Genomic DNA, 24,567 nt, shown 5'->3' on the forward strand with positions numbered 1-24,567 from the left:
AAACACAAAATGAAGCAACATAAATAACGGATTTAACACAAGATTAATGGTTGAAGGTTTATGAAGCTGTAGGAGAAAAAAAAAAAAAAACACTGAATCCCTTATTAGTTCAGTCATAAAGTAAATGCTCTCTCAAAGCACATCGCCTTGGAAAGTAAACACACTGGAGAACTATTTCTTATTTTACAGCATTTTAACAAACACACTACGAATACACATTTTGAGTTACAGTGCATGAAGCTGGACGTTTTTGTTTGTAGAACACCTCCAACTTAACATGCAAATAATACTTCTCACCTAAGCCAGAAGACTTGCCACAACCCTACATAAAATATGTCAAAATCTGCTGCTTTTGGTCACACAAACTTATCAGCTTCATGATGCTGGTCCCACGCTATCTCCCTTTTCATGAAGTGGTTGCAAATCAGTATATTTAAGGACAGAGAAAAGACCAATTCTGGTAGCATAGTTGGTAAATATATGAAGTAGTGGGCTGTTCCCCGGATTTGTTGCCAAATGTATACCCCTGATGACCACTTATGTAAATAGTGTCACGTAAAGGTACATTTTGTAGCAACTTCGATGGCTTCATATTACGTGTAATTCCCTTTACAGTGATACCGCTCAATATGTAACTCTTACTAGTTAAGATTCATGTTAAGAGCCTTCTTTTGCCTTGCAAACACTCTGCTCTGACCATGTAAATATGATATTTGCATAAAGTTCCTGAGAAGTAAAAAAAAAAAAAAGCTCTACACTAATACCATTATGCTAAATTAATTATTAGGCTTTTTAAACTCTTAGAAACATTGAGCTTCCATTTTACACTACATCTCGGAATACCTAAGCAACCTTCACGCAAAACATTTTGTATCATTCTGGAGGACAGGGACGAATAGAAGTAACCCGATTAATGTGCAAGCTGTCAACAGCTTAGTTGCCATTGTGATGACACTGCAGGCGTGGGGTAGATGGGAGTCAAGCTGGTAGAATAATCAGTCTTAGACAGGTCTTCAGATCCTAAGTGCTTTCACATACACCTTCATCAACTGCTCAATCAATTCTGATCTTGCAGTACCAGAGTCTGCATATTCCGGGAGAGGTCAATCATTGCCTCTAGTCAGATTTCAGGATCTGGCTTTGGTCTTCTTGAGCATTGGGATGTCAGATATTAAAGGATCTTTGGAAAATTTTCAAGTACGAAGAATGGGACTAGAAATTAACATGAAGTGGTGCACTAAATCACTTACTATAATCATCACGTTGAATGTTGCTTTACTTTCTCACGGTACATGGTTTCCTCCTTCCAAACACTAGCTGGCATGATATTCTCCATAAAAACACCAGAATATTTTAAAAAAAAGCTCAGCAGGGTGAGGAGAGCAATCCGAGCAAACGCAGGAGGAGGGCTCAGTAAATAATAAAAGACACTCATATAAAGGTGTGAGGACGGTTACCCATCTCAAAGGAGGGACTCTCCCTCGGATGTAACAAGTGTAACAAAGACAGGCAGGGCAAAACATAATTAAGATTTTTGTCAAGTGATTCGCCACTGCAGTCCAATTTTCCTGGGCTGCAGGAAGAAGTGTGGCATGCTGTAGACTACCTCAAAGGAGAGCAAACAGTGGGAGAAGGAAGAATCGAGTCACATAAGTTACATGGAGCAAACTGTAAGTTTCCTTTGGATGAAGAATGCGGTCTAAAAGTGCCAAAACGCAAGTAAATAGGATATCATTTTAGTAAAATCAAAAAGTCTTAGTTAATGCCAGACCTAAAGAGTCAGAGATAAGCATCATGTCAAATGAGGTGCAGCAACAAAAGGAAGAAGTTAGAATTTTTGGAGATGCTGCGGAACAGGTCTGTCAAAGTCCCAGGTAATTAAAGCTTGCATAACCAATTCCAGAGAGTACTAAGAAAAGATCAGTGGACATCCTGAAAATTTAATATTCTCTACATTAATCTCAGATTAAAGAGTTCATCTAAGCTGCATTTCTTTTCTTTGGAACAAGACATAGGTCAGGTAATGTTAGCTCCAAGATTTTACATTGCATAAACATACACAGGGATCCATTAATGGTCAAACATCAAGTGGCCAGCCTAGTGGATCTCTGCCCACCAGTAAGATCAATGTGCTGAAGTTAAATGGCTGAAAGACTAGGAGCCATTTGCATATTGATAGCAGGTTTGTAGTGGAAGAGTGGCCTTCAGAATACTGGGAGGTTGGATTTAATTTGAATAGCAACTGGAATCTTCTAAGTGGGAACCAAAAAGGCTGTAGGGAGGCAGTCTCCTCCAATATGGTTTAATCTTTGCTGTAGGCGGGCCAGGGCTGCAATGATGCAAGCCATAAAGCACAATTACTGGAATTAGATTAAAACTAGGAGGGCTGCATATAAGAGGCCCATATGCCATGTTAAAAGGGAGTGGGAGTCCGTGAAGTGGGAAGAACTTTTAGATGCTGTGCAAAAGGGAGACCAGCAGTCCTTTAGGAACTTGGCGTCAACAGGTTCTGCAGAGGGATTCCGCAATGTGCAAACCAATGTCTCTGCTGCAGAGTGGGTCACACATTTTTCTAGCCTATACTCTAATTGGAGAGGCTAGTTCCTCTTCGGCAGCTCCTAGTTGTGACACCTTAGTGGACCGGAGACAAGCACGACAGAGAGGGACTTCCTAGCATTACACTACAAGGAGTCAGATTTGCAATCCTTAAGATCGTTCCTAACAAGGCTCCAGGTTCTGATAAAATTCCGGACAATCTTTATTGCAGTGAGATGGTCGTTTGAGGTCCCTATTTTACAGTTCTTTTTAATGCTATATTTGAAGGGAGCTTCCATTCCGCATACTTGGCTGGGGTCTGAAATTGTTCCCTTACACAAAAAAAGGATGTCCATCACTTTCATTTAATTATAGGCCCATAAGTCTTATTGACTGCTCTCGGCAGAACCCTCCTAGGAAGGTTACAAGAATGGCTAGCTGCTGTGGAAGTGATGACCCCACCCCACCCCCACCTTACAGGCTGGCTTTATGAACAGCACCAGCACACTGGATCAGGCCTTTCGCCTGCAAATGCTTTTCTGGAAGATGATGGTTCTGGGAGGTGGAAGGTTGTATGTAGATCTCCGCTAAGCATTTGACCTGGTCCTGAGGCTCACACTCCGGCAGGTGCTGGCCGATATGAAGGTCCCTAAAAATCTACTGGCTAACATCATAAGACTCCATGAGCACAATTATGCCCAGGTGAGGTGTGGTTAACTAGACGAGCTGACAGATCGCTTTCCCGTCACAAGAGGGGTCAGAGACGGTTGAGTCTTAGCCCCCACCCTTTTTACAATTTATTTTAATGGTCTGACTGAGCGTTTGAATGGGTGCGAGGAAGATCCCAAGTCTCGCATGCATCAGGGTTCCTGTCCTGATATTTGCGGACTGTTCTTAATAATATCCAAATCACCAAAGGGGCTGCAGAGGATTCTAGACAGTTTTGCAACTTTTTGCAACAATATGGGACTGGAAATCAACATCACAAAAACAAAATACATGGTTCTCAACCCCTTTGGCACCACCAGACTCAATCCATGACTTAACCCCTTCAGCGCGGCGCGGATTACCGTGCTGTGCTGAAGGGTTCGTGCGCGGGCGGGGCCATGACGGAGCAGTTCCGTCATCCGCACAGCGCAATCGATGCGCATGACTGAACCGCTCCGTCATGCGCATCTAAGGGGTTAAGGCTCTTTACCGTGCACACTTTTGAGCACCCAAGATTGATCCTCACTGAGCAGTTGGACTGGTGTTGTCATATTAATAGGTAGACTTAAACTCGAGCAACATACTGGGGGAGGGGTGGGAGTTAAAAGTGCAGAATAAATTCAAATTCCGTCCAATTACAACAGCGCTTCAAATGTTTAAACAGGCCATGGGGGCTGCCCGCTAAGAGGTGGAGCTCTGGGGCCATAAGCAGCCCTTACTCTAGTGGAAAACCGATTTCTGCGCTGGTTGACAGGTCTCCCTGTTAGCACCCCTTTGCTTTCATTCAGGCTGGATATGGGTATTCAGCCGATCTCATAAGGGATAAGTTTGAGACCAATGTTCTATTGTTAGAGGCTCTGGGCTACCCCGAACTTATAACATAACGCCAGGGGTTGGAAGAAATTTTGGGTGGGTCAGGTTCTGGCAAAATCCTGTGGATACGGTGCATCAGAGACACACTGGTAAAGTCGGGAAATGGCATTTTGTGGGATAACCCGATGACAGCTGGGTCCATTAGTAAGAACACCATGAAAGCCAATTATGATCAGCATATAATGAACCTAATGTAGTCACAACCCTCTTTAGGCCACCCCCCTGCCTGGCAATTTCCTTTTTGTGAAGGAGTTTAAAGCACAGCAGTTCCTTGATAAGACTGAACCTGCGGTAGCTAGGAAACTATCTTCAGTTTCGCTACGGCACCCTTCCCTTGCTCTCCTTCACCTCCGGATGGTCGGCCACATGAGCAGGACAGGTACTGTGGTGCCAGTAAGGAACCTGTGGAGCATGCATTGTTCTTCTGTTCAACTTACATGAAGGGGAGGGAAAAATGGATACTCTCAGTATGCCGGATTTTAGGGGTTAAAAAACACGTTGAGGCCCATTGTATTCGGAGATACGACACGAGACAAAGCTTTGTGTTTACAGTCTCCTGATGCCTCCTGATGATGAAGACTAGGAGCAGGATGTCCAAGCCAAATGCGGGACTTTATATCACAAAAGCACAGTGTGTTCCCATCAACTCTGCTCCCCCTCATGCACTAGAACTTTGAGACGTTGTGGTCATTCTAGTGACCCCTTTTACGGAGTTTATTAAATGTTAAGGCTGTACTGATTTTTTAGGATGCTGGTCTATTTTAAACTGTTTTTTCCGCCCTTTTTGGTGTAAGCTTGCTGGATTTTAATGTTTTTGTAATTTTATACCATGTCTTATCGTACTTTTATGACTTGTTACCAAAATAAAGATTTAAAATGGATTCTGTATTTTTGTGTGTTATTTTGAGGGTTAAATCATCTAAATTGCTTACTCTGGGGTCCTCTGTTCCAGTAATGATTCAGTGGGGGGGTCTTTGGATTCCTGTAAAGATTAAGTAGCAGTTCACAGCGGTCAAAAATTGTTTGTTTCTTTTTACATTTGTTTCTTTCTCCTGATTTGTCAATACTCGGTCATTTTGCCTTTGGTTATTATCTCATCATTGTGTTTATCTTTATTTATTTGTTCTTTTCTTGAAAACTCAAAAACGATTTGAAATAAAAAAAAAAGTTAACCACTGTTGTAGGTTATTCTTCCTGGTCTTGTCAGGACATTTGAGGTGTACGAGCATAACTACCGTTTCAAAAAAGTATACTGTATTTAGGTTTCAAATCATAGTGGTCAGAAGCGTGCCATGGCACTCTCAAAAGAACATAAGACTTTTTTTTTTTTAGCAAATACAGCGATCTGCCAAATAGGACTTTCTTCATTTCACGAGCCCAGGAAGCAGAGGTAATTAACTTTAATTAACTTCAAGACATTCCAACAGCACTTATTTGCCTAGGAAACGCTCGACAAGTTACAAGTGTAATTAGACTGTGGGAGGGCTTAGTCTGCGGATACTTTGGGAAAGGAATGTGATCACCATGTGAAATTTAGAAAGGGATGTAGCATTAGCACAATTATGAAGTGGGAACGGATCCGACTGCCCCCGCAGACTATGTGCTAGACATGTGCCCACCCCCCTGTCCTGTTCCCATATTCTATTCAGTAAATACAAGTACTCTCGATCTGGACAGAAGCCTGAAACGGACAGAATCAATATAAACAATGTACAAAATGTAAATTCTGCCACAGGAGTCTCATTGCATCAACTACGGTGCTGACATTTATAAGTGTCATCCACCAAACCAAGCTTTTCACTTAGAACCAAGGGGAGAAGAAAGTGTTATTCATTGCAACACACAGATTACGCAGTTAGACCAATGCGCCAAGTATCACAATAGCAAATCTGTAGGCACAGTGCAAAAACAAAGGGCTCTCTAAAACTCCAATAATGCAGCAGCAGGTTCCTTCCATGTCTGAAGAGATGAATGCTTCTCTTGTAGTCTTGTTTTTGCAGCTTTTAAAATGGATTTAAACCTGAAGCACGTTTTTGTCAGACGGTATACAATTCAGAAAAAAAAAATTCTTCGAAATACCATTACAGCTTCTGAATAGTAGAGGTAATTCCAGTCGCTAGTCTGACCACCATGACAGCTAAAAGTTTTGGAAAACTCAATGCCTACTAAACTAACAAAACGTTACTATTATGGCAGCAATGACAATAAAACATTATCAAAGATTGCACCCGTCAAGAAATGCACACTTGCCGTTGTAGGTTTTGATGTAGCAGCTTTTGGTACTATTTAAAGATGAAAGTCCAACAATCTGTGCATCTGTGGCATCTCTGGTATTTTCTCCTCATCCCTGCAAGTTCCCCATTTACCTTTGTTTTTGGCATCAGTTTGTGGGGCCCCTGGTCCTGAGGGATCCCTCAAACCAAAACTCTGGTGTTTCTCATGGTCAGCATTTAAAACAGGATCCCGAATGAGCAAATATGTTAACGCTTATGCTGCATCTATCTTAATCCTACCAAGCAAACACTTGGGTGCTTCATATTGCGTTAATGTTCAAAACAGTAACAATCTATTGATGACTCCCTTATAATGTGCCCATGATTCAGATGCATATAACACAGTAACAAGCAAGCTCTGGCCAAAAAGACTCATTTCATACAGGGGTACCCTGTAATACCACAGTGAACCTTGGGTAAATTACTTATACTGGTACACTGATTCTCAAGGTACGTATTCAAACATCAGATCAGTTAAGGTGGCACGGTAACTGCCCACAGACTTAATAAGTAATTCATAATACCCATTAATTAATTGTGGAAAGCTGCTGAACCAGTACACCAACTTATTTGTGTGCTGAATAAGTCCCTTCAGAGCCAATGTACCACTGTATTTTTTTGTTAAAGGTTGTATCATTGAAGCACCAAAGTAAGAGTTTCTCCTGTATTTGTTGGTATGTTTTAGCGGTTTTTAGTGTCTGCAATCACCAGGAACGTAAATGGGAAAGGTTTGCAAACTCAAAACAAAAGAATGTTTGTCAAAAGAACTGTGGTCTTCAATTCTACAGTGTCTGGTTGCAAACATTATATAAACCAGTCCATGTTTTAACAGGGACTGCATTATGCTACATTTGTGCTTTTTATTGTTTTGGAGTATTCCAGTGTTCAGGATCTAGTGATAAAAGAGTATATAAGATCCTATCTACCGGCCCTGGTTACATTAGTGAAGTGTGCTGCACTAATGTTCTTATTGTGTATTGTAACTTATACGCTCTTTGAAATTCCCATTTGCCTTTTACTGGAAATGCATTTATATATTCTGATATATTATTAAAGATGTATTTTCAGAAAAACCCACAACTCTGGATGGACATTCATACCTTTATAGGAAACTGTTATAATTGTGTGGCATCATACCTGGACTCATTCCAATTCATTCTTTGAGGCCTTGACTGCTTGTCAAGATCCAAAAAGAGACTACTACCTCCATTGCTGGGTATGTTAGTGGAGGTCAATTTAAGAACATTTGACTAATATCTCCAAATTGCTTAGCCCGAGGGTTTATCAGGATTTGCCAAACACTGCCTATGAACAATTTGTAGGTTTGCACACTCAAGGAACGCCTTCCACAACTCACTTCACCTGTACCGCAAAACCATCAGTTTAGAATAGACAAATGAAGACCAGTGCCCTGCTCCAGTAGAACAAAAGACGGAAAATTATTCTTATTATGAAGCACTTGTAGAGAGCATGGCTACCCGAAGGCATCCCAGCGCTATAAGTATTACAGAGAAGAACAGGTGAGATATGGCTTATTGGTTATAGTGAGATGTTCCGGTACAATCCGGTTTAAAGCAATTTCCGAAAGGGGAGATGTTCATTCTTTCAGCCACAGGCAGCCAGTGTAGGATTTTCAATGCTTGGCTGCCCGATTGGGCTCTGGGAATATTGAGCTGCAACCGAAGAGTACAATTTTGTGTTATTTGCAGTTTCCGTGTAGTGGTCTTTGGGGCCCCTAGATAGAGGGAGTTCCTGTAGTCCAGGCATGAAAGAACAAGAGCTTGGACCATCAGTCTCTTAGCAGTAAATGCTAGAAGAGGGAGAATTTTGCGAATCATTTCAAGCATGCGTAGCATATAGCTGCCAGATTCACTCCTTGTTGGTCACGTTTAAGGGATTTTTCTATCTACATACCAAGGCTTTTGATAGTATATTTAGGAGAAGGAGCAGGGCCCAGGTAGATTGGCGATGTCAATGGCAGCTTTGGGTTAAGGTTATTGCCCAAGATCGTCAGCTCGGTTTTGTCTCAGTTAAGCTTGAGAAGAGTCTATTCCATCCATTTTGCCACTTTTCCTAGACATAAATCAGGAGAAAATGATGGGGTATTCTAGTTGCGATTCAAGGAGAAAACCAGTTGGATATCATTGGCACACGTGACTATATTGATCAAGTAAGGTAAAACAATATCTGCAAGAGGTTTCATATAGATATTGAGCAAGGCAGGGCTCAACGATGAGCCCTGAGGCACTCTAAATCTAAGCGGAAGGTGGTCTGAGATGTTGCCTCCTTTAAAAACCTGGAAGGTCTGGTCTTCCAAGAAGGACTGTATCCAGGTGATCGCACATTCCATAACTCCGACATTCCAGAGTCTTTTTTATAAGAAGGTTATAGTTTAATGTATCAAATATGGAGCTCAGGTCGAGAATAATAATGGCGACTGATCCTCCTTGATCGAGGGGTCTCTTAGATTACTCGACCACTGTAAGAAGAGCAGTTTCCGTGCCATGAAGAGGTCGGAATCCTGTCTGGGTGGGGTGAAATAAATGATGATTTTCTAGGAACTTCGATAAAGTCAGATTGACATTTTTTTCTGGAATTTTACTTAACCCTGGAAGATGGGACCATAATTGCCTAGAATCTCCGGGTCCAAATTGGGCTTTAACCATGGCCCGTTTCCAAGGTAAGGGATCTTGGCTAGTGGTAATGGAGCTCAAGCAAAGCTAGGGACACTACTTCAGCAGCCTTAATTAGAAAAAGTGGAGATGCCGGGTCAGATGGGGAGCCTGATTTTACTTCAGATACGATTTCTATGAGCTTATCATAGTTGAAAGAGGGAAATTCCTCCAACAAATGATTAGAATAAGGTGGAATATTCTCATCGGTTGGAGGACTGCCAGAAGAAAAAGAATAGTCAAATCTGTTGTAAATATCTTGTATTTTTTGGTGAAAAAAATCTCGGCAAGTTCGTTACAACGAGCTGGCGTGGCATCTAATGATGTATCTGGAGAAGGAGGCTTAAGTAAACTTTTAGCGATTTAAAAGATTTCACAAGGGGAGTTGGCGGCGTGGTTGATTTCCTTCTTCGAAATAAAGTGCTTGTGCTTTTTTAATTTCTGTCCGATAGAGTTTTATAGTTTCCCTGTATGCCTAACTCTACATAATCTATACACCATTTCCTTTCCGCTCTTGTGCAGTTCTGTTTCAGGTTGCGGAGCTTACGGGAATACCAAGGTGACATTTTCTCTTTAACTCGCTTGTTACCGATTTTCTTAAGAATAACTAGATCCAGAGAAGATTCAATCTTGTGAGTACAATTTTTCATTAGTTAAGGTAAGATTGGAATCTAGGGTAGGCTTACAGTCTCAAAGGGCTTGGTTCCATTGTTCCACCAATAGTTCTGACCAGTTACGTTCTGAAATGCGAGGGTTGTGCCTCCCTATCGTAGATAATTGGGATCAGGTAATGATCAGACCAAGGCACTGGAATAGGGTCCAAGACTCAGCTTTTTTTATCATTGGGAAAAAAAATAGGATCAGGTAGTTGCCCCTTACATTGTGTAGAGCCTATTCCTCTTTTTATTAGCTGAATGGCTGCGAAATCTTGAAGACTAGAGGCATGGGGATTTAGTAGTTCATCAAGATGTAAGTTCAAATCCCCTAGAAGGGGGAAATTGGGGAGAAACTGGCAAGATTGGCGGCGATTTCAGGGAGAGATTGAAGACTTTTCCATGGTCTCCTGGTGGTCCATATATTATGATCCCGGACAAGATACAGGTGGAGGAGAAAGTGATTGCGATAGTAATACTTTGACAGTCTGTTACCAAGTCTGGTTTAATGAGGCATTTGAAGGTATCTCAAAATATTAGCGAAACATCCAGCCTTCTTGCATTCGCGATCTCTTCGCTGAATGTCATAGCCAAGGGAGAGGGTCTGCACAAGATCAGGGCCGGATTTGTTGTGTAGACAAGCATCTGTAAAAAATATAGTGTCCGGTTGCTCCTCTTCTAAAAAAGAGAGAAGTTCAGAAGAATGTTTTGGTAGTGACCAGCAGTGGAGTAAAAACATTTTGCAGAAACAAAGGGTTTTGTGTTTTGATAGAAGCCTTGCGACGGGAAGATGGGTGAATGAGCAGAGTTTACAAGTAAAATCTCAGCTCATTAAACAGATAGATTGTAAACAACGTTGCTTGCAAGAGATCTTACTTTCTTGGGAAGAAGCAGGGTCCCTGCCACAGACGGGCTTGCGCGCCAGCAGTGATTCCGCATAGCAGGTCTCATTTAATAGAGGAGACCCACAAACACTGGAGTGCTGACCAAAACAGCGCCTCCAAGTGTCCCGATGTGCAAATATGGCAAGTTAAAAATATGACAGGTTAAAAAGCGAACAACTAAGTTTCAGTGTTCAAGTAGAAAACTTTTTAGCACCACAGATTCGGGAACAATTGGTTCTGACTCTTCGCAACAAAGTAATTCTGTGCAACGCTAACAGCCATTGCACCGCCTTCCTACCCAACAATAGATCTTGTCTACTGGGTAGCTTCACAAAAGAAGATCATAAAATATGTTGAGTGTAAGTGACAGAGGTGTCCAACTCAATGTTCAATAAGGACTTCTTTCCTCAGACAATGGACCTGATTTTTGTTTTTGTTTTAATCGTTGCAGAGCAACCCTTCTCACAGCTAATGGTTTTTACTACCTCTTGTTTGACCTACCTCTAGAACAAACTTTTAAAAGGTCATTCTAAGAGTGTGCACTTTACTTTTCTTTATGTGGCAAAGTGGTTGACAGGCTGATTCCATGGAATGATAACCCAGTAGCTTGAAACTCACCATTGCTATGTTATTTGCCATTGTTAACACCGTGTACTAGAAGGCTGAAAACATGCTCTGAGGCACTACTTCAAACAGAGCTGCATTTGCTTTACCGATTACAGCTTGTGTGCTGTAGAAGGCCTTGAACAGATTCAAACAGCAGCCTAGAAACTCACATCTTAGGAATAAATCTTAAGAGTCGGTTTTCACAAAAGTGAAAACTCAAAAGGATGAGAGAAAGATAGACAGTATCATCTGATTGAAGTTAATTAGTTGTTTTTTACAAGCCTCCTTTAATAGCATCATCTCAAGACAACCGAGCAAAATGCATAAGCCATGTACGTAATAAAAACATTTGTTACGTAAGATGACGGATGGAAAAGACGGATCACATAAACTGAATGTTCTAAAGGCAAACTAACAGTCTATGAACTGCAACAGCAGCATGATCAGTTTTCTTGGATAGTTATTTTTCTGAGCCTGCTCCTTTCTTGGCAGGACGATATTTTCAGAACATATAAGGTGGAACTGAATATTTTAGATAGAGTATTTATAACCTGCCACGGCTGAAAGGATATTTCTTGACTATTGTAGTAGTGCCGGATGTAGCTTGCCCGAGACATGGAACATTGGTTTATTTAAGGGGGCTTTTTCTAACACTGCTGAATGAGTGCCAGATCCATTGTGCCTAGAACTCATTTAGTTGCTGGTTCTACATTCTGTGAAGGTGTCTGGAATGCAAACTGTCTAACATACTGCATTGGGGGAGAGGGACTGAGAAGGTACCTTCTCTTACAGTGGCTACAGCTAGGTAGGAATCACCTCCTGAAACCAATTCTTGCCTTTAAAAGTCCGTTTCAAGGGAGAAGAAAAAGTCCTAGTCTAATCTGGCATTACATCCATTATCAGCTTTGGAACGCTGGAAAAAATCCTTTGCCCCACCTAAATTTCTATTTAAGAAATCTATTTCTTTGGTTTAAGACTCCACTGCATTTGTAGTGTTAGTTTGTGCCTCAAAATCCTTGTAATATTGTTGACTTTTGTCAGAGTAGCACCATCCAAAGACCTGTTCAAAGAAAGGTTCAACAAAAGGGCCTAAATTCAGATACCATCAAGCCACGTGTGTCATACCACTGGTATGCCAATAACCACATTTGACTAGAATGCCCAGTAACCTTCATACAAGATGTATTTATTGGTCTTTCTGGACGCCTGACGGCATTTGTCCAAAATGACATTCTCATTTTGCTTGGTTCTAGGAAACAGAAGATTCTGGTTTTGAAGAACGTGCACCAGATCTTGGATTAAAAGCAAATGTAAGAATGCAATTTGGCAATGGTGTAATTATTGGCACGGACGAAAATGGTGAAGCTCTTCCGGTTTCATCCATAAAATATTCACCTATCTGTAGTAATAAGTACATGAGCAAACAAAGGAGTCTTACATTTCACAGTGGCAGATGTCAACAAGTCTGGACTAGGTATTATGTAACAAAAAAAGTGGCAGATCTAAAACCTGTATTCCTACACAAGAGCAAGGGAATAAATAAGGTGACAAACGGCGAAGTCTCCAGTAAGACCCCAAAAGAGGAAGTTACATCTCAAGAATGTTCTTAGCAAATGTTTGATGGGGAAATGAGATTGATTGCAAAGTAGTCTTGTAACGTTCTTTCTAAATAAATGCAAAGAAAGGTACAGGGAACCCACACAGGAGCCATCCACCATCAAACAATACTTACAGTCAGAACACATGAAATGAGCACTGACATAACAGGAAAAAAGCAGAAAGGAAACGTTTCACACCTGGGAAAGGAGGAGGCTGGGTTTAGGGGGAAAAGGAGAGCAGTTTAGCTACTAGAGGGTACACTGGGGTGTGTAATACAATAAAAAAAAAAAAAGGAGACAAGGTAATGTCCTCATTAAGAAAGCAGATATTAGCTCTTAAAGCTATTAACATAAATAACTCAGTTTTTAAATGGGTAAGAAACAAGTGCATTGTTTCATTGAACATCAAAGATCTACCGCATAGCAAAAGAAAACAAGAAATACAACCCAATAATACACATTCATAAATTGCGCTCTCTTCGATAAAGATAATAGGAGCTTCTAACTTAGAGATCAGAATCAGGGGGCACTGGTATATTTGCTCTAAGAGCCTCCAAGATTACATTCAGGGAATTAAAGGGGACACGCACAGGCAAAGGGCTGCTGCTTAATTAAAGGTCATAATATGCCTTTACTGTAGCAAGTATATATGGTTCATGATGTTCATTTACCTATTACACAACTGGAGCTACGGTTAACAACTTTCAGTCCAATAGAGGATAAAAGAACAAGCATTGGCAAATTCAATAGGTCTTTTCTACGTGAGATTTCAATAGGTCTTTTCTAAGTGAGATTTATTGGCTTTGCTAATATTTATTTTAGCTAAGATGCAAATGCCCGACCCTAGTGCCTGCAAGGTAGTTGCACTTGTGACTGCTTGTTTAGTAGTAAAATATACCAATAATTGGTTTTCAGTGGGTTTCATAGACCTTTTGACCCCTGTGCCACTGCACCATTGAAATCATGACCCCAATGCCTGCATGGAAAAGTGAGGAAATAGTTTATATCCAACAATAGGTCTGTTCTGAAAAATGCACAGTTGCAGACAGAATACATAATTATTGTGTAGCTAAACACACACAAAAGCTTTCATAAAAAGTGCCTTTAAACTTATACAGCTTTACAAAACGAGTTGCTACAGATGTCATAAATAAAACATATGCTTTACACATGAAAGTGAAAATCGGGAATTGTTAAAATGTCTTATAATGTGGCTGGCTCTTTCCTGTGAAAAGATCTTATCTTGTACTTGACAGCGAATGGGCCATAAACAGTGTATATTGGCCAAGATTACCATATGTTAGGCTGACGCTGAGAGTGACATCAGGTTTTGTACTTTTTTCCTAAAAAGGCAGTTTCACAAAATAGACTCAAAGAGGTATTTTACCAAAAAAAAAGTGCAAATATCGGGTGCAACTATAGAACGAGATAGCCATCTCAAACAGGTAGCTCAAAAGTAAAAAAAAAACAAAAAATAAAGGGGCACAAGCAGACTCCGTGGAGAAATTTCGCTGCATTCCCTTTCCTGTTAACACTCTCACTTTGAAATCAGTCGAAAGCAACAACAAAACACACACCAGGCTACCAAGAAAACACAGCCGGACATTTGACCTCGGTCTTTGAATACCAAGCAAAAGTGACAAGATAAGAACACGATTTAAAGGCCGGCTTATTAGAGAAAACTAGTTTGTGGAAAAATGCTGCAAGCACGGTTTTAGAATAGGGAGATATGAACTCAAGCTGCACAGCCTTCAGCAATTACTAGATGCTGGAAATATACGCGTCCTCCAAAATTCCATAGATGGACAGTGGAAGCTTCAAGTGCCAAATTGCAAAAGAAATCCTATTGGCACGTCTATCCAATAATCATTTTCCTGGATAAGATGTTAAAGATAAAGAGAGTGCTTTCCTCTCCTCCATCTTTCCTTTCTGTTATCCATCACATTCCTCCACAGTAGATTGATGGGTTAAACGCTTGTTACCTAATGAGTGCATTATTAGTCGGATTCACCCAATATCCAAACATTAATTTCTTATTAACATCATTACAGAACCGTGGGTGGGGTAGCCAACTGGTCACCACAAGTTTTATGGGGGGGGAAGGTAAGCAACTTTGACCACTAATGATACCAATAGTATGACTGGCAATCAGTGTAAATACAATGTTTCAGGAATAAACTAAAATCAGGGGTAGACGTTACACAAGGGCCCACATTTCCAGTTAAATGTTCCATACTTATGCAATCCGACACTGTGCAAAGGAATTTTTAACTCTGTATTCACCCGGAAGCAAAAACATCATACGTTATTATAGGGTTCAATGGCAAACTGTCAGATGATTAATTATAATCATCTGGCGACAGCCCCCTGAATTTCTACCTCGGATTACAACTTTTCTAAAAAACAGTGTATACTTTAGGAAAAGTGTGTCATGAATGTAAAGCATCCATTGACAACAAAGAGGATGGTGTTCAAGACTCTCACTGGAAACCATTAAGAGGGCATGCCAGGATGAAACAATGCTCATTAAACAGCTGCTTTGAGCTTAGTGATCACTCCATGTCCAAGCTAAAGACTAGAAGTGTTGAAGAGAATGCGAAGAAGCAAATATAGCTGCAAACTTGTGTTAGAGGTTGGCAGTAGGATGACAAAAAGACTGCTTTGAGGCAGATAGGACCCATAATCTGGGAGGCGACAATCTTCAATGACAGTGCACATACTCAGGACTCTGCTGAGGAGCAAGCAGCCTTCTTAGCATGTGGCTTTTGGCAACTTTAGCGGACTGCTGCGAGCACTCTTGTAATATATGCAGAGCCAAGGCATTTGACAAATGGCTATGTCGAGCCACCGACTTAATATTATAGCTTTCAGGATGTAGCAAAGTAGTTCTATAATGCCCACAAAGCTAGTGCAGAACTGTCAGCCGCAGAAACAGCTTCTTGAGTCTTAGAAGGGGCTCCACACTGGAGAATCACAGCCCCACAAGCTGCACTTTTTTGGGGGGGAAAATTCTTTTTATTGGCATTTGTAGTAAACACATTGCAAATATATGCACATATGGAATTACAGTAAACATGTGCCCTTGGACCAGCGTGTACAGATGTTGCTATTATAGTCAGCGGACCTCACAGGCTTAGAGTATCAAGGGCCCTGCCGCCCCACAAGCTGCACTTACCCTACCCCCTTCAGTTGAAGGTAACTCACCTTGGATGGCTGTGCAGAGTTAGTCACACAGTATATTGGTTTTGGTAAAGTCTAGTTACTTGCAGTGGTAAGCAACTACTAACTAAATGAAATGCAATTGGGTCCTACTAGCCAGAGCGCCAACAGGTATGAGACTGTGGCATGAAAGTCCACGACTGCGGTGTGGAAGAAGTTGCAGGCAGGTGTTATAAGTTTGGGGTAAAAGGATATCTGTTGGTTGGATCAAGCTCACACTCCCTGGGAGACAAAAGAGTTTGAATCAAAAGTGAAGATTATTTCATTCTGCTTGCGGGCATCCCAAGTGGAAACCAAAGTGAAGGTTACCCCTTTAACCAGTAGGAAGGCTCGGTGACTAAGGATAAATGATTAAGATCATTCTTCACTTGTGGGTAGATATGAAGTATCAAGCCTCTCTGCTGATCAAATATATGTGAGAATTTCATCGTTTGGCCCTCCTTTTATTTACTTAAAGTTAATATAGTCCTGCAGAAGGTGGTAGAACAATTGCGGAACCAACAAAACGTGCATTGACTGCTGGTGTGTCCAGTCTTCTACACTACACCAGGGGAGAAGAGATTTCGCCGGTGTATGGGGGGGATGTTAATTTTTTCTGGACTGCTGTATGATGAATGTGTGGTTTGAACGGGGTGTTAGATGAGCGTGTGAAAGAGGAGGCTTTATAGGGGCACTTGATAATTTATGGTGTAAAATGCGTTTAACTAGGAAAAATGAATGTAAATACTTAAAAACAGATGTAGTTATATTAAAATGATGTATGAAAATGTTATAATTGTACACAGAGGCTAACTATAAATTTGTCGAAAAAGACTATTAAAACCTTTTGGTTTTTTTAAAAGAAATTTGTGAAATAAATAGAGAGTTGGTCTGGATCGGTTTACGATCAGATTATTCCTTATGAAAAAGTAGTTCAGGCTAGTAGGACCCCTTTGTATTTTGTTGTCTTTTTCACCCCGGTCATAAGCTTGCATTGATAACTTAATAAGTGAAGGGGGTCCCTTCTTTGGATTTTGAAAAAGTAGCTGCTTCCTTTTCCTATGAATAGGAGTCAGAGAGAAAATAAAAAGATCTACTGAAGGGTATACAAATATTATTCCTTCCTTCATTTCTTACACAAGAAGATAATCAGAGAGTGAAGTCCAGCACTCCATGCGTTCAAAGTGAGCCATCTCAAATGAATGAGGCATTTATAGAGCACAACTGCTACTTCAGTACAAGCGTCCTGTCTAATCATAGTCTTAAATATTTTAGTGCAATTACCTTTCATATCTTTAGATGAGAGGGTGCATGTGGCCGTATTTTTGGCCAAAACAAGCAACCATCTTTGAGTGGCGCAGACAACAATGGAAAGGTCTAGGAAACCCACCAATTAGTGCTATATTTTAGTACTAAACAAGAATTCACAAATGCAGTTACCTTGCAAGCACTAGGGGCATGATTTGAATGTTGCAGCACATGCAGTGGCACAGGGGCCAAGAGGACTAGGAAACCCACTGAACACAGATTATTGCTATGCTTCACTACTAAACAAGCAGTCACAAGTACAGTTACCTTGCAGGCACTAGGGTCACAATTTGAATGGTGCAGCAAATGAATGAGGTATTTACAGAGCACAACTTCTGCTTTAAAATAAGCACCCTGGCTCATTTTTTTAGTAAGTCTTGGTCTTAAATATTTTAGGGCAGGTATCGCTCATATCTTTAGTTGAGGGTGCATGCAGGACTATTCTTGGCCAAAACAAGCAACCATCTTGGGGTGGCCCAGACAACAATGGAAAGATATGCGCTGTCTACATACTCAACGAGAAGGAATCTATGCTTTATAAGAAATAAAAAAGGATTGTGTTGGGGGTTGCAAGCATAAAAACAAAGGTCATGTTAAAGGGGAAAGGGGGTGGTAAGTGATTAAAATGATTGTGACATCTAATGCCCCCAGACATACAGCTGCACAAACATTATAAAGGCTAAATGAAAGCAATCCGATTGCAGAACATGAAATGCAGACATTTGGAACTAATTAAAACAATGAAAACCAATCAAACAAAAAGCAAATATATATTAAATAATACAGATCATACATGTTCATAATAAATTATACTTTATGGTGCAGCTTTGAAAATCCACCCTAGCCTACAATACTTCGTAAGTGGAATAAGAGTTTTTGTAGAAGGATTTCGTTGTGCGCCAGACTGCATGCTTGGATTGCTGTTTAAAAGGAGAAAGAAATCAAAGCATGCCGAGCCCTATGACGTCAAGAGGCTGGAAAAGTTACAGTAACCTACAGAGTTCTGTCATGCCCAATCCAACAATGAGAAAGATCTAAACAACATATGCTTAAAGCAAATTCCATGTTGTAGGATTACACTTCCTATTCATAAAGCAACTGATTACACTAACCAAATCGAAATGTGTTGCATTGCCTTGTCCGAAAAGAATGCAACTGTAAAACATCACTCTTTTTCATTGAAGAGTGAATATGTTTCTGTATCAAGGAAAGGGTAATGAAAACAGATTAAAAAGAAGAACTGGTGGACTGATTACTACTATATACCCATGCTCCAATCTGTAAAGACTACAGATATGTCGTTTTTATGCCATGAAGGTGCATATGTAGCTCAATGATTATTCATTCAATTTCCACACAAGTTTTAATAAGGTCAAGCACCTGGAAGGTGGATTTTAACATGATGGTGTCCCTTGTTAAAGAGTGTTTTGGTAAATTAAATTATTAAGATAAAGTTACATTTTACACTCTGTAGTCTAATAAAAAAAAATCTGAATGTGCAACACATATGCTTTATAGAACATAACCTGATTGCGTCAAAATAGATATTAAGGTTGGAGTCCTGCCATACACAACAGAATGTCAAATGTGAAGGCCTATACAGAAGCAACATTGGACACTGAAATGTATAAATAATATGGGGTAGGAAGTGAGAAGCAATGACTGGAACAGGGAAGAAAAATATCAAATACACTAAGATATGGAGAACATCGTATTAAGAAGACAAAAGGAGAAAGAAATCAAGGCATGCAGGGAGAGAGAACTCAGGGTTTACAACCATATACTAGACCTCTTGAAGAAAAATAATATTTGTAAATAATTTTTAAAAAGTAACAATCTGGCACACAACCTTATCCTTACACAAACAAAATGTATTCCACTTATGAAAAATTGCAAGCTAGGGCGAATTTACAAAGCTGCACCATAGAGCACACTTGAATATGAACATGTGTGATCTGCCTCATTTCTATATACATTTGTTTTTCGGTTGTTTGGCTAGCACTATTTTAATTCGGTAAAAATGTCTACATTTCATGTTCTGGAACCAGATTCCTTGTAGCTATGCAGCCACGTGCTTGTCAGGTGACGGATCTCTCTTACAGAGGGTACCCAATTGACAAGGTATGTTTCTTGCTTGGTTTACTCAGCTGAAGGCACCAATCAGGCCACTGTGTTTTAAATATCTTAATGGTGGTGGATTCTGGCCCCATCTTCATAAACCACAGTAAGTGTAAAAACAGGAGTTTCAACCCGGCTGTCTGTGCGGATTAGTCGCACTGCACGCCCCCCCGCAGTATCAAAAGTAATTAAAAGAGACCATTCATTACATTGCAAGGCAGGAGGACAAATGCCTGGGCAAATGAGGCTATACAGTTCGCTAGTTTGGTCAGTTTTAGCGAACTGCATGTTAAAAGGTATTCACCAACTCCTCTCCAATTTCCTCCCACACTAGAAAAGGTTGGAAATTTTCTCCTGACATGGGCATGAGGAGATAGGTTTCCCAGGGTGGGAAAAAAGGTGGGAGGGGTGTAGAAAAAGCGCGTTTATTGTTACCCAGATTAACAATACTCATGTTGTTGATCTTGGAAGGAAGAAAGGCTTAGTGGATCATCTGGGATTTGAACCTGTGGAAATGTATATGCATTTGCTTATGCAAAAAGGAAACCATAAAAGTTTTCTAGGAGAATTGTTTTCAGTAATACTTCATTAAACGTTTGCAAATTTCTGAAAGTTAAAAAATCTGCACGAATACAAGGAAATATCGGCATATGCAATTTCGTGGCTTTAAGAATTAGGCCCCTTATTTTCATGTTGCCCCTAATGACTTTGCACTAATTATCTGTAAATAAGGTTGATTATTCATTGGAACCCTATTGGGACATTATTATTGGAACCGTTGACAGGAAGTTGTACCATCAATTTAGAGTTGGATGTTTACCCCTAAAAATGTTTACAAAAAAATGGGGCAATTATCAGGCTTCAAACACGGATACCTCCTGTCACTGTTGCCCATGGTTTCCTGAGACTATTCCGCATGTGCTATTTGTTTGCCCAGCATATAGAGCTCCCCGCATGAAATGGATCAAGCCCCTGTGTAAACAGTTAGGCATAAGTTCAGCGCAAACAGCTCTGCGTATCTTTAAGTGTGATACCAAGGAGGTGATTGTGGTTGCTATGGCGAAGTTCTGGTCCACGTGCTGGGTTATAAGGAGGAATCATCTGCAAACTTAAAAGCTATTATTGGGTTTTATGAGAGTATACTGTGATTATTGATCTACTGTTATTACATTAGTCTTGGTGTATTTAATACCATTTTATTTAATTTATTGATGTGGCTTATATATTTGTGATGCTGTGTCTTTTATGATTTTTAATCGAATAAAGACTAAATGAACTGAACTGTAAATCGGGTTTAAAAAAAAAAAATATATATATATATATATATATATATATATATATATATATATATATACACATATATTATATATTGAACGAATCAAACACATTTTTACTAAAAGATTACTCAGAGAAACGGTATTTAAAGTTGCACAAAAATTTATCAAAACGCTTCTTTTAAGTTGGAAAAAGAACTACAAATCCTGCGGTCAGGCTGCTGCCTGTAATCAGGGAGCATTATAAGTAGCCTCAGATTGTTAGTTTTGTGCCAGAACCACTGTCAGTTCTGCAAAATGAGCTCACTGCATTTCCTTACAGCGTTAGCCTTCATACTAAAGGCTTTGCATTAATGTATCATATATACATATTTAAACCATATACATGTAAAAATTACACTACACATCTTGCGCAAGTTGCAGATAATCCTTTCACAGATCTATACTGCAAACTGGCAGCTAAATGGGTTTGTGCTTCAGGGGGCTGGGCCTACTTGTCCAAAGGCAAAATAAGCATGAGAACCTACTGCCCTGGGCCTACTTGTCCAAAGGCAAAATAAGCATGAGAACCTACTGCCCTTGACCCTAAACTTTATGTCCTGGGCACTGTGCAATGTGAATTAGACACCCTTTATTTATGGATGGTAAATGCACTAGGATTAACATGTTTAATGGTCACTGTAGGACACTATACGCAACCTACATAAAATGGTAGTTTACTTTTGGACGCCTATGAGGAAGATGTCTGCCGGCCTGATGAGAATAGAGGTGTAGACAGTCTCAAGGCAAATTCTTGGGGGGGGAATGGGGAGTACGCACAGTCCAGCAACAAATGCAACAACATGTAAAGAGGTTACGAACTGGGCTACTACATTATCATACGGGGGCAAGTTAGGATAAGTATCATCGTTTTCTATTTTGAAAGGCATAAATTAATTTTCTACGAGCTACACAAAACACTTAGTGCTGGCAAATGTAATCTAATTTGGTATATTACCTACACAACTAGATACAGAGTCTTAGAAGGGTTAGTGTTAATTAACTATACCTGGAAAAAGCCTCAAAGAAGAGAGTCTACCTTCTGGATTTCAGCAATGAAACAGTAAAGAAGCACACAGCATCAGATTTATGACAAAAAAAAAGCAAAACTGAATACAGTCATCAATTCAACAGGTGGTGGAGGGGCTAAACATGGAAAACAGAAAGGGGAGAAAGGAAACGGTGATCTGCGGTAGGAAAAAAACAGCGTACAAAGCTACAGCAGAGATGTTGAAACAGGAAACAAGATTTCGAAAGAAAGATGACGCCATTAAGCAAGCCAGCAAAGACAAACACATTAAATACAAAACTAATAAAATAATTGTAGTTATGTGGTACAGCACACATCACAAATAAACAGAACGAGACAAAAACAAGACATGCTAGGCATGCAAAAAAAGCCACATCTATCATGAAGTAGCAGGGTGGAGAGGAGAGGACAGAGCTGTCTTTGACCAGAGCACTGCATGCTTGCGTGCTTAGGTCGAAGAAGTCCCGTTCTTACCTCCTGTAAGAGGTCCGCCTGCTCAATAGCTTTGAGAACATTTTTCTTGGAGGTCTCCTGAACTTCTCCTCCAAGCAGAAACTCATCCAAAATGAAATAGGCCTTCTCAAAGTTAAAGATGATATCGAGCTCGCAAACCTGAGGGGAAAAAAAAAACGAATGAGGTCAGTGTGCCATCATTTTTTCATGTTAAAATCCTTCACGTTTACATCATTGGATGAATTTCACATTACTCAGCTGATCGTCACGTTTTATTTAACTTTTGTTCAAAAGGCACAGGTGAACTTATTTCCTTTTCATTAACTGTGACAAGAGAATTTTCCTCTCCACACAATCGTGCGCTTATGAATCGCTTTCCTGTTGCAGTCCCTTCCTCCAGACAATCGAGTTTGGCCAACTACCCCACTAGGAATGTTGCTGCTGATGTGCCTGTGACAGCGATCAGACTGTCACTCAGCCAGGAGAAAAAGGATGAAAAAGTATTGCCTAGCTCTTTGCCTCGGACTGTGCTCGCCACTGACTTATGGGTTGGTCACTGCTAGCGAGTGGGTGCAAAGATGAAACTATCTTTCCGAATGAGCAAATGTCCAATCAAAAATGTTAACTATAGTCTACACGGGCTTACAAGATAAGAAAAGCAAGGCAAGGCAGTAAATACCTAACTGGGGAATTCATATGCACGGTAAGGAGAGAGAGAGAGAGAGAGAGAGAGAGAGAGAGAGAGAGAGAGAGAGACAGAGAGACAGAGAGACAGAGAAAATACAAGAGAGAAAGAGAAAGGTGAGAATGGAGGCAGAAGGGGGGGTGGGGGGGGGGGGGAGAGAAAGAGGGTACAAAAAGAAGGTGCTAAAAAAAGAGGAAAAAAGTGTATGAGTAACACTTTATAAATGTGAACAGAAATATATCACCCACCTTCAATAAATCAGATGCATTGAAATTTCAGTGTTCCTGTAGTAGCGGCAGGAAATGTAACCCACGATGCCACATCCCCATATCCCGTCTCCCCCCAGAAGCCTGTGTATTGAAGGACATGCATGTGAAGAAGGGCCGGACTGAGAACCGAAATCGGCCCTGGCAAAGAGCTCGGCCAGCGCGAGGGTGGGAGGCCTGGTGCTAGCAAAAAGCCCCCCCCCCCCCGCCCCGGGTCTAAAACCGACCCCCAACCTGACAGCCAACTGCCCATTACGGCCTGTTCTGCCCTGATGAGAAGCAAATTGTAGGTCCATGTCCATGATCCAGTGCAGATGAGTTTTCTCAACCCACAATCTAGCTGTATGCAAGAAGCAACGGTGGCCCGTGCAGGTAAGATGGGTGCAGCCGGGTGGGGGATTTTGACAGACGCGGAAACATTTATTACATAATTTTCTCTAGTGGTCGTCTGTTGAATCCCCCTCCCAACCCGGCCTCACCTCCCTTACCTGCACGGGCCACTGCTGAAAAGATGAACTCGATTTGCACACTTTATACACTTCTTATCTCATAGGGTCAGCAACAGGAAAAGTGGTAATTAAAGGCCTTTACTTTCCAACAACCATTACCAACCAATGCAGAATTCACCCTCAAACAGCTCCTACTTCAAGGTCCTTTCTTTCAGAAAACTTCTGGAGTGGTACATAAAAACTCACAAACTAAAAAGATTGCCCCTTTTACTCGAGAGACAGTGTGCTTTCTCTCCCAGCTTTTAATAGCCCTACTACTCTTTTGCATGCAGAGGTAACTTTTGCCCTGTTGGCTTAATCTAATGTTCCAACATCCTCTGGTCCAAATCGGCTGCTTAATGGTAAGGACGGTTAGTTCCAGCAGTGCAAACAGGGCTTCAACTAACAGAATCTGCATGTGAAAGAACGCCATTACCGTTCAGGCTCTGGCGAGAACCTCAAACACCTCTTGCTACGATTTATGCCAGAAAACAGCTTGTTCCTCCATTAAAGGCGTAAGAGCCAGTTTTCTATTCATTTAATTAAAAAGTGCATTCTTCACTGCCCTAATCTTCATCACCACCATCATCGTAAATCCAGAAGTGAACTCTCATGCGAATCATTGGTGAAATAGATGTCCGATTTCTGGCCATATGAGAAGCCACAATTCAGGGTATGTTATTTATCTTTGCCATAGAAATGAAAAAAGCAACAAGCATTTCAGAGCAGTGTGCCCTGGATACACCCACGCAGCCTTTCATAAACTGGTTTTATTTGCGGGTGGATGTCTGAGCCAAAAAAAAGAAGAAAAAAAAAAAGTTTTAAATACAAATGTTTATTTACAGTTACGTTGCTTGTGTACAAACATACACCATTGTTGCAGAAATAGGTGAAATGACAATGCAC

At 40.6% G+C, this 24,567-nt stretch overlaps 1 protein-coding gene across 4 annotated transcripts in view; it reads right to left on the reverse strand.

Moving 5' to 3' along the window:
• AP1S2 (adaptor related protein complex 1 subunit sigma 2) overlaps positions 1 to 24,567 on the reverse strand; it is a 116,173-nt gene that overhangs the window by 82,868 nt on the left and 8,738 nt on the right. For all 4 annotated transcript variants that reach the window (XR_014967785.1, XR_014967786.1, XM_085622223.1 and 1 more), the window contains exon 4: positions 22,244 to 22,381. Coding sequence is in view for 2 of the 4 variants with exons in the window: in XM_085622223.1 (XP_085478349.1) it covers positions 22,244 to 22,381 (138 nt within the window). In the remaining 2 variants the exon portion in view is untranslated. The remainder of the gene's footprint in view (positions 1 to 22,243; positions 22,382 to 24,567) is intronic.

Source organism: Triturus cristatus, chromosome 8 (assembly GCF_964204655.1).
Source record: "Triturus cristatus chromosome 8, aTriCri1.1, whole genome shotgun sequence".
NCBI lineage: Eukaryota > Metazoa > Chordata > Amphibia > Caudata > Salamandridae > Triturus > Triturus cristatus.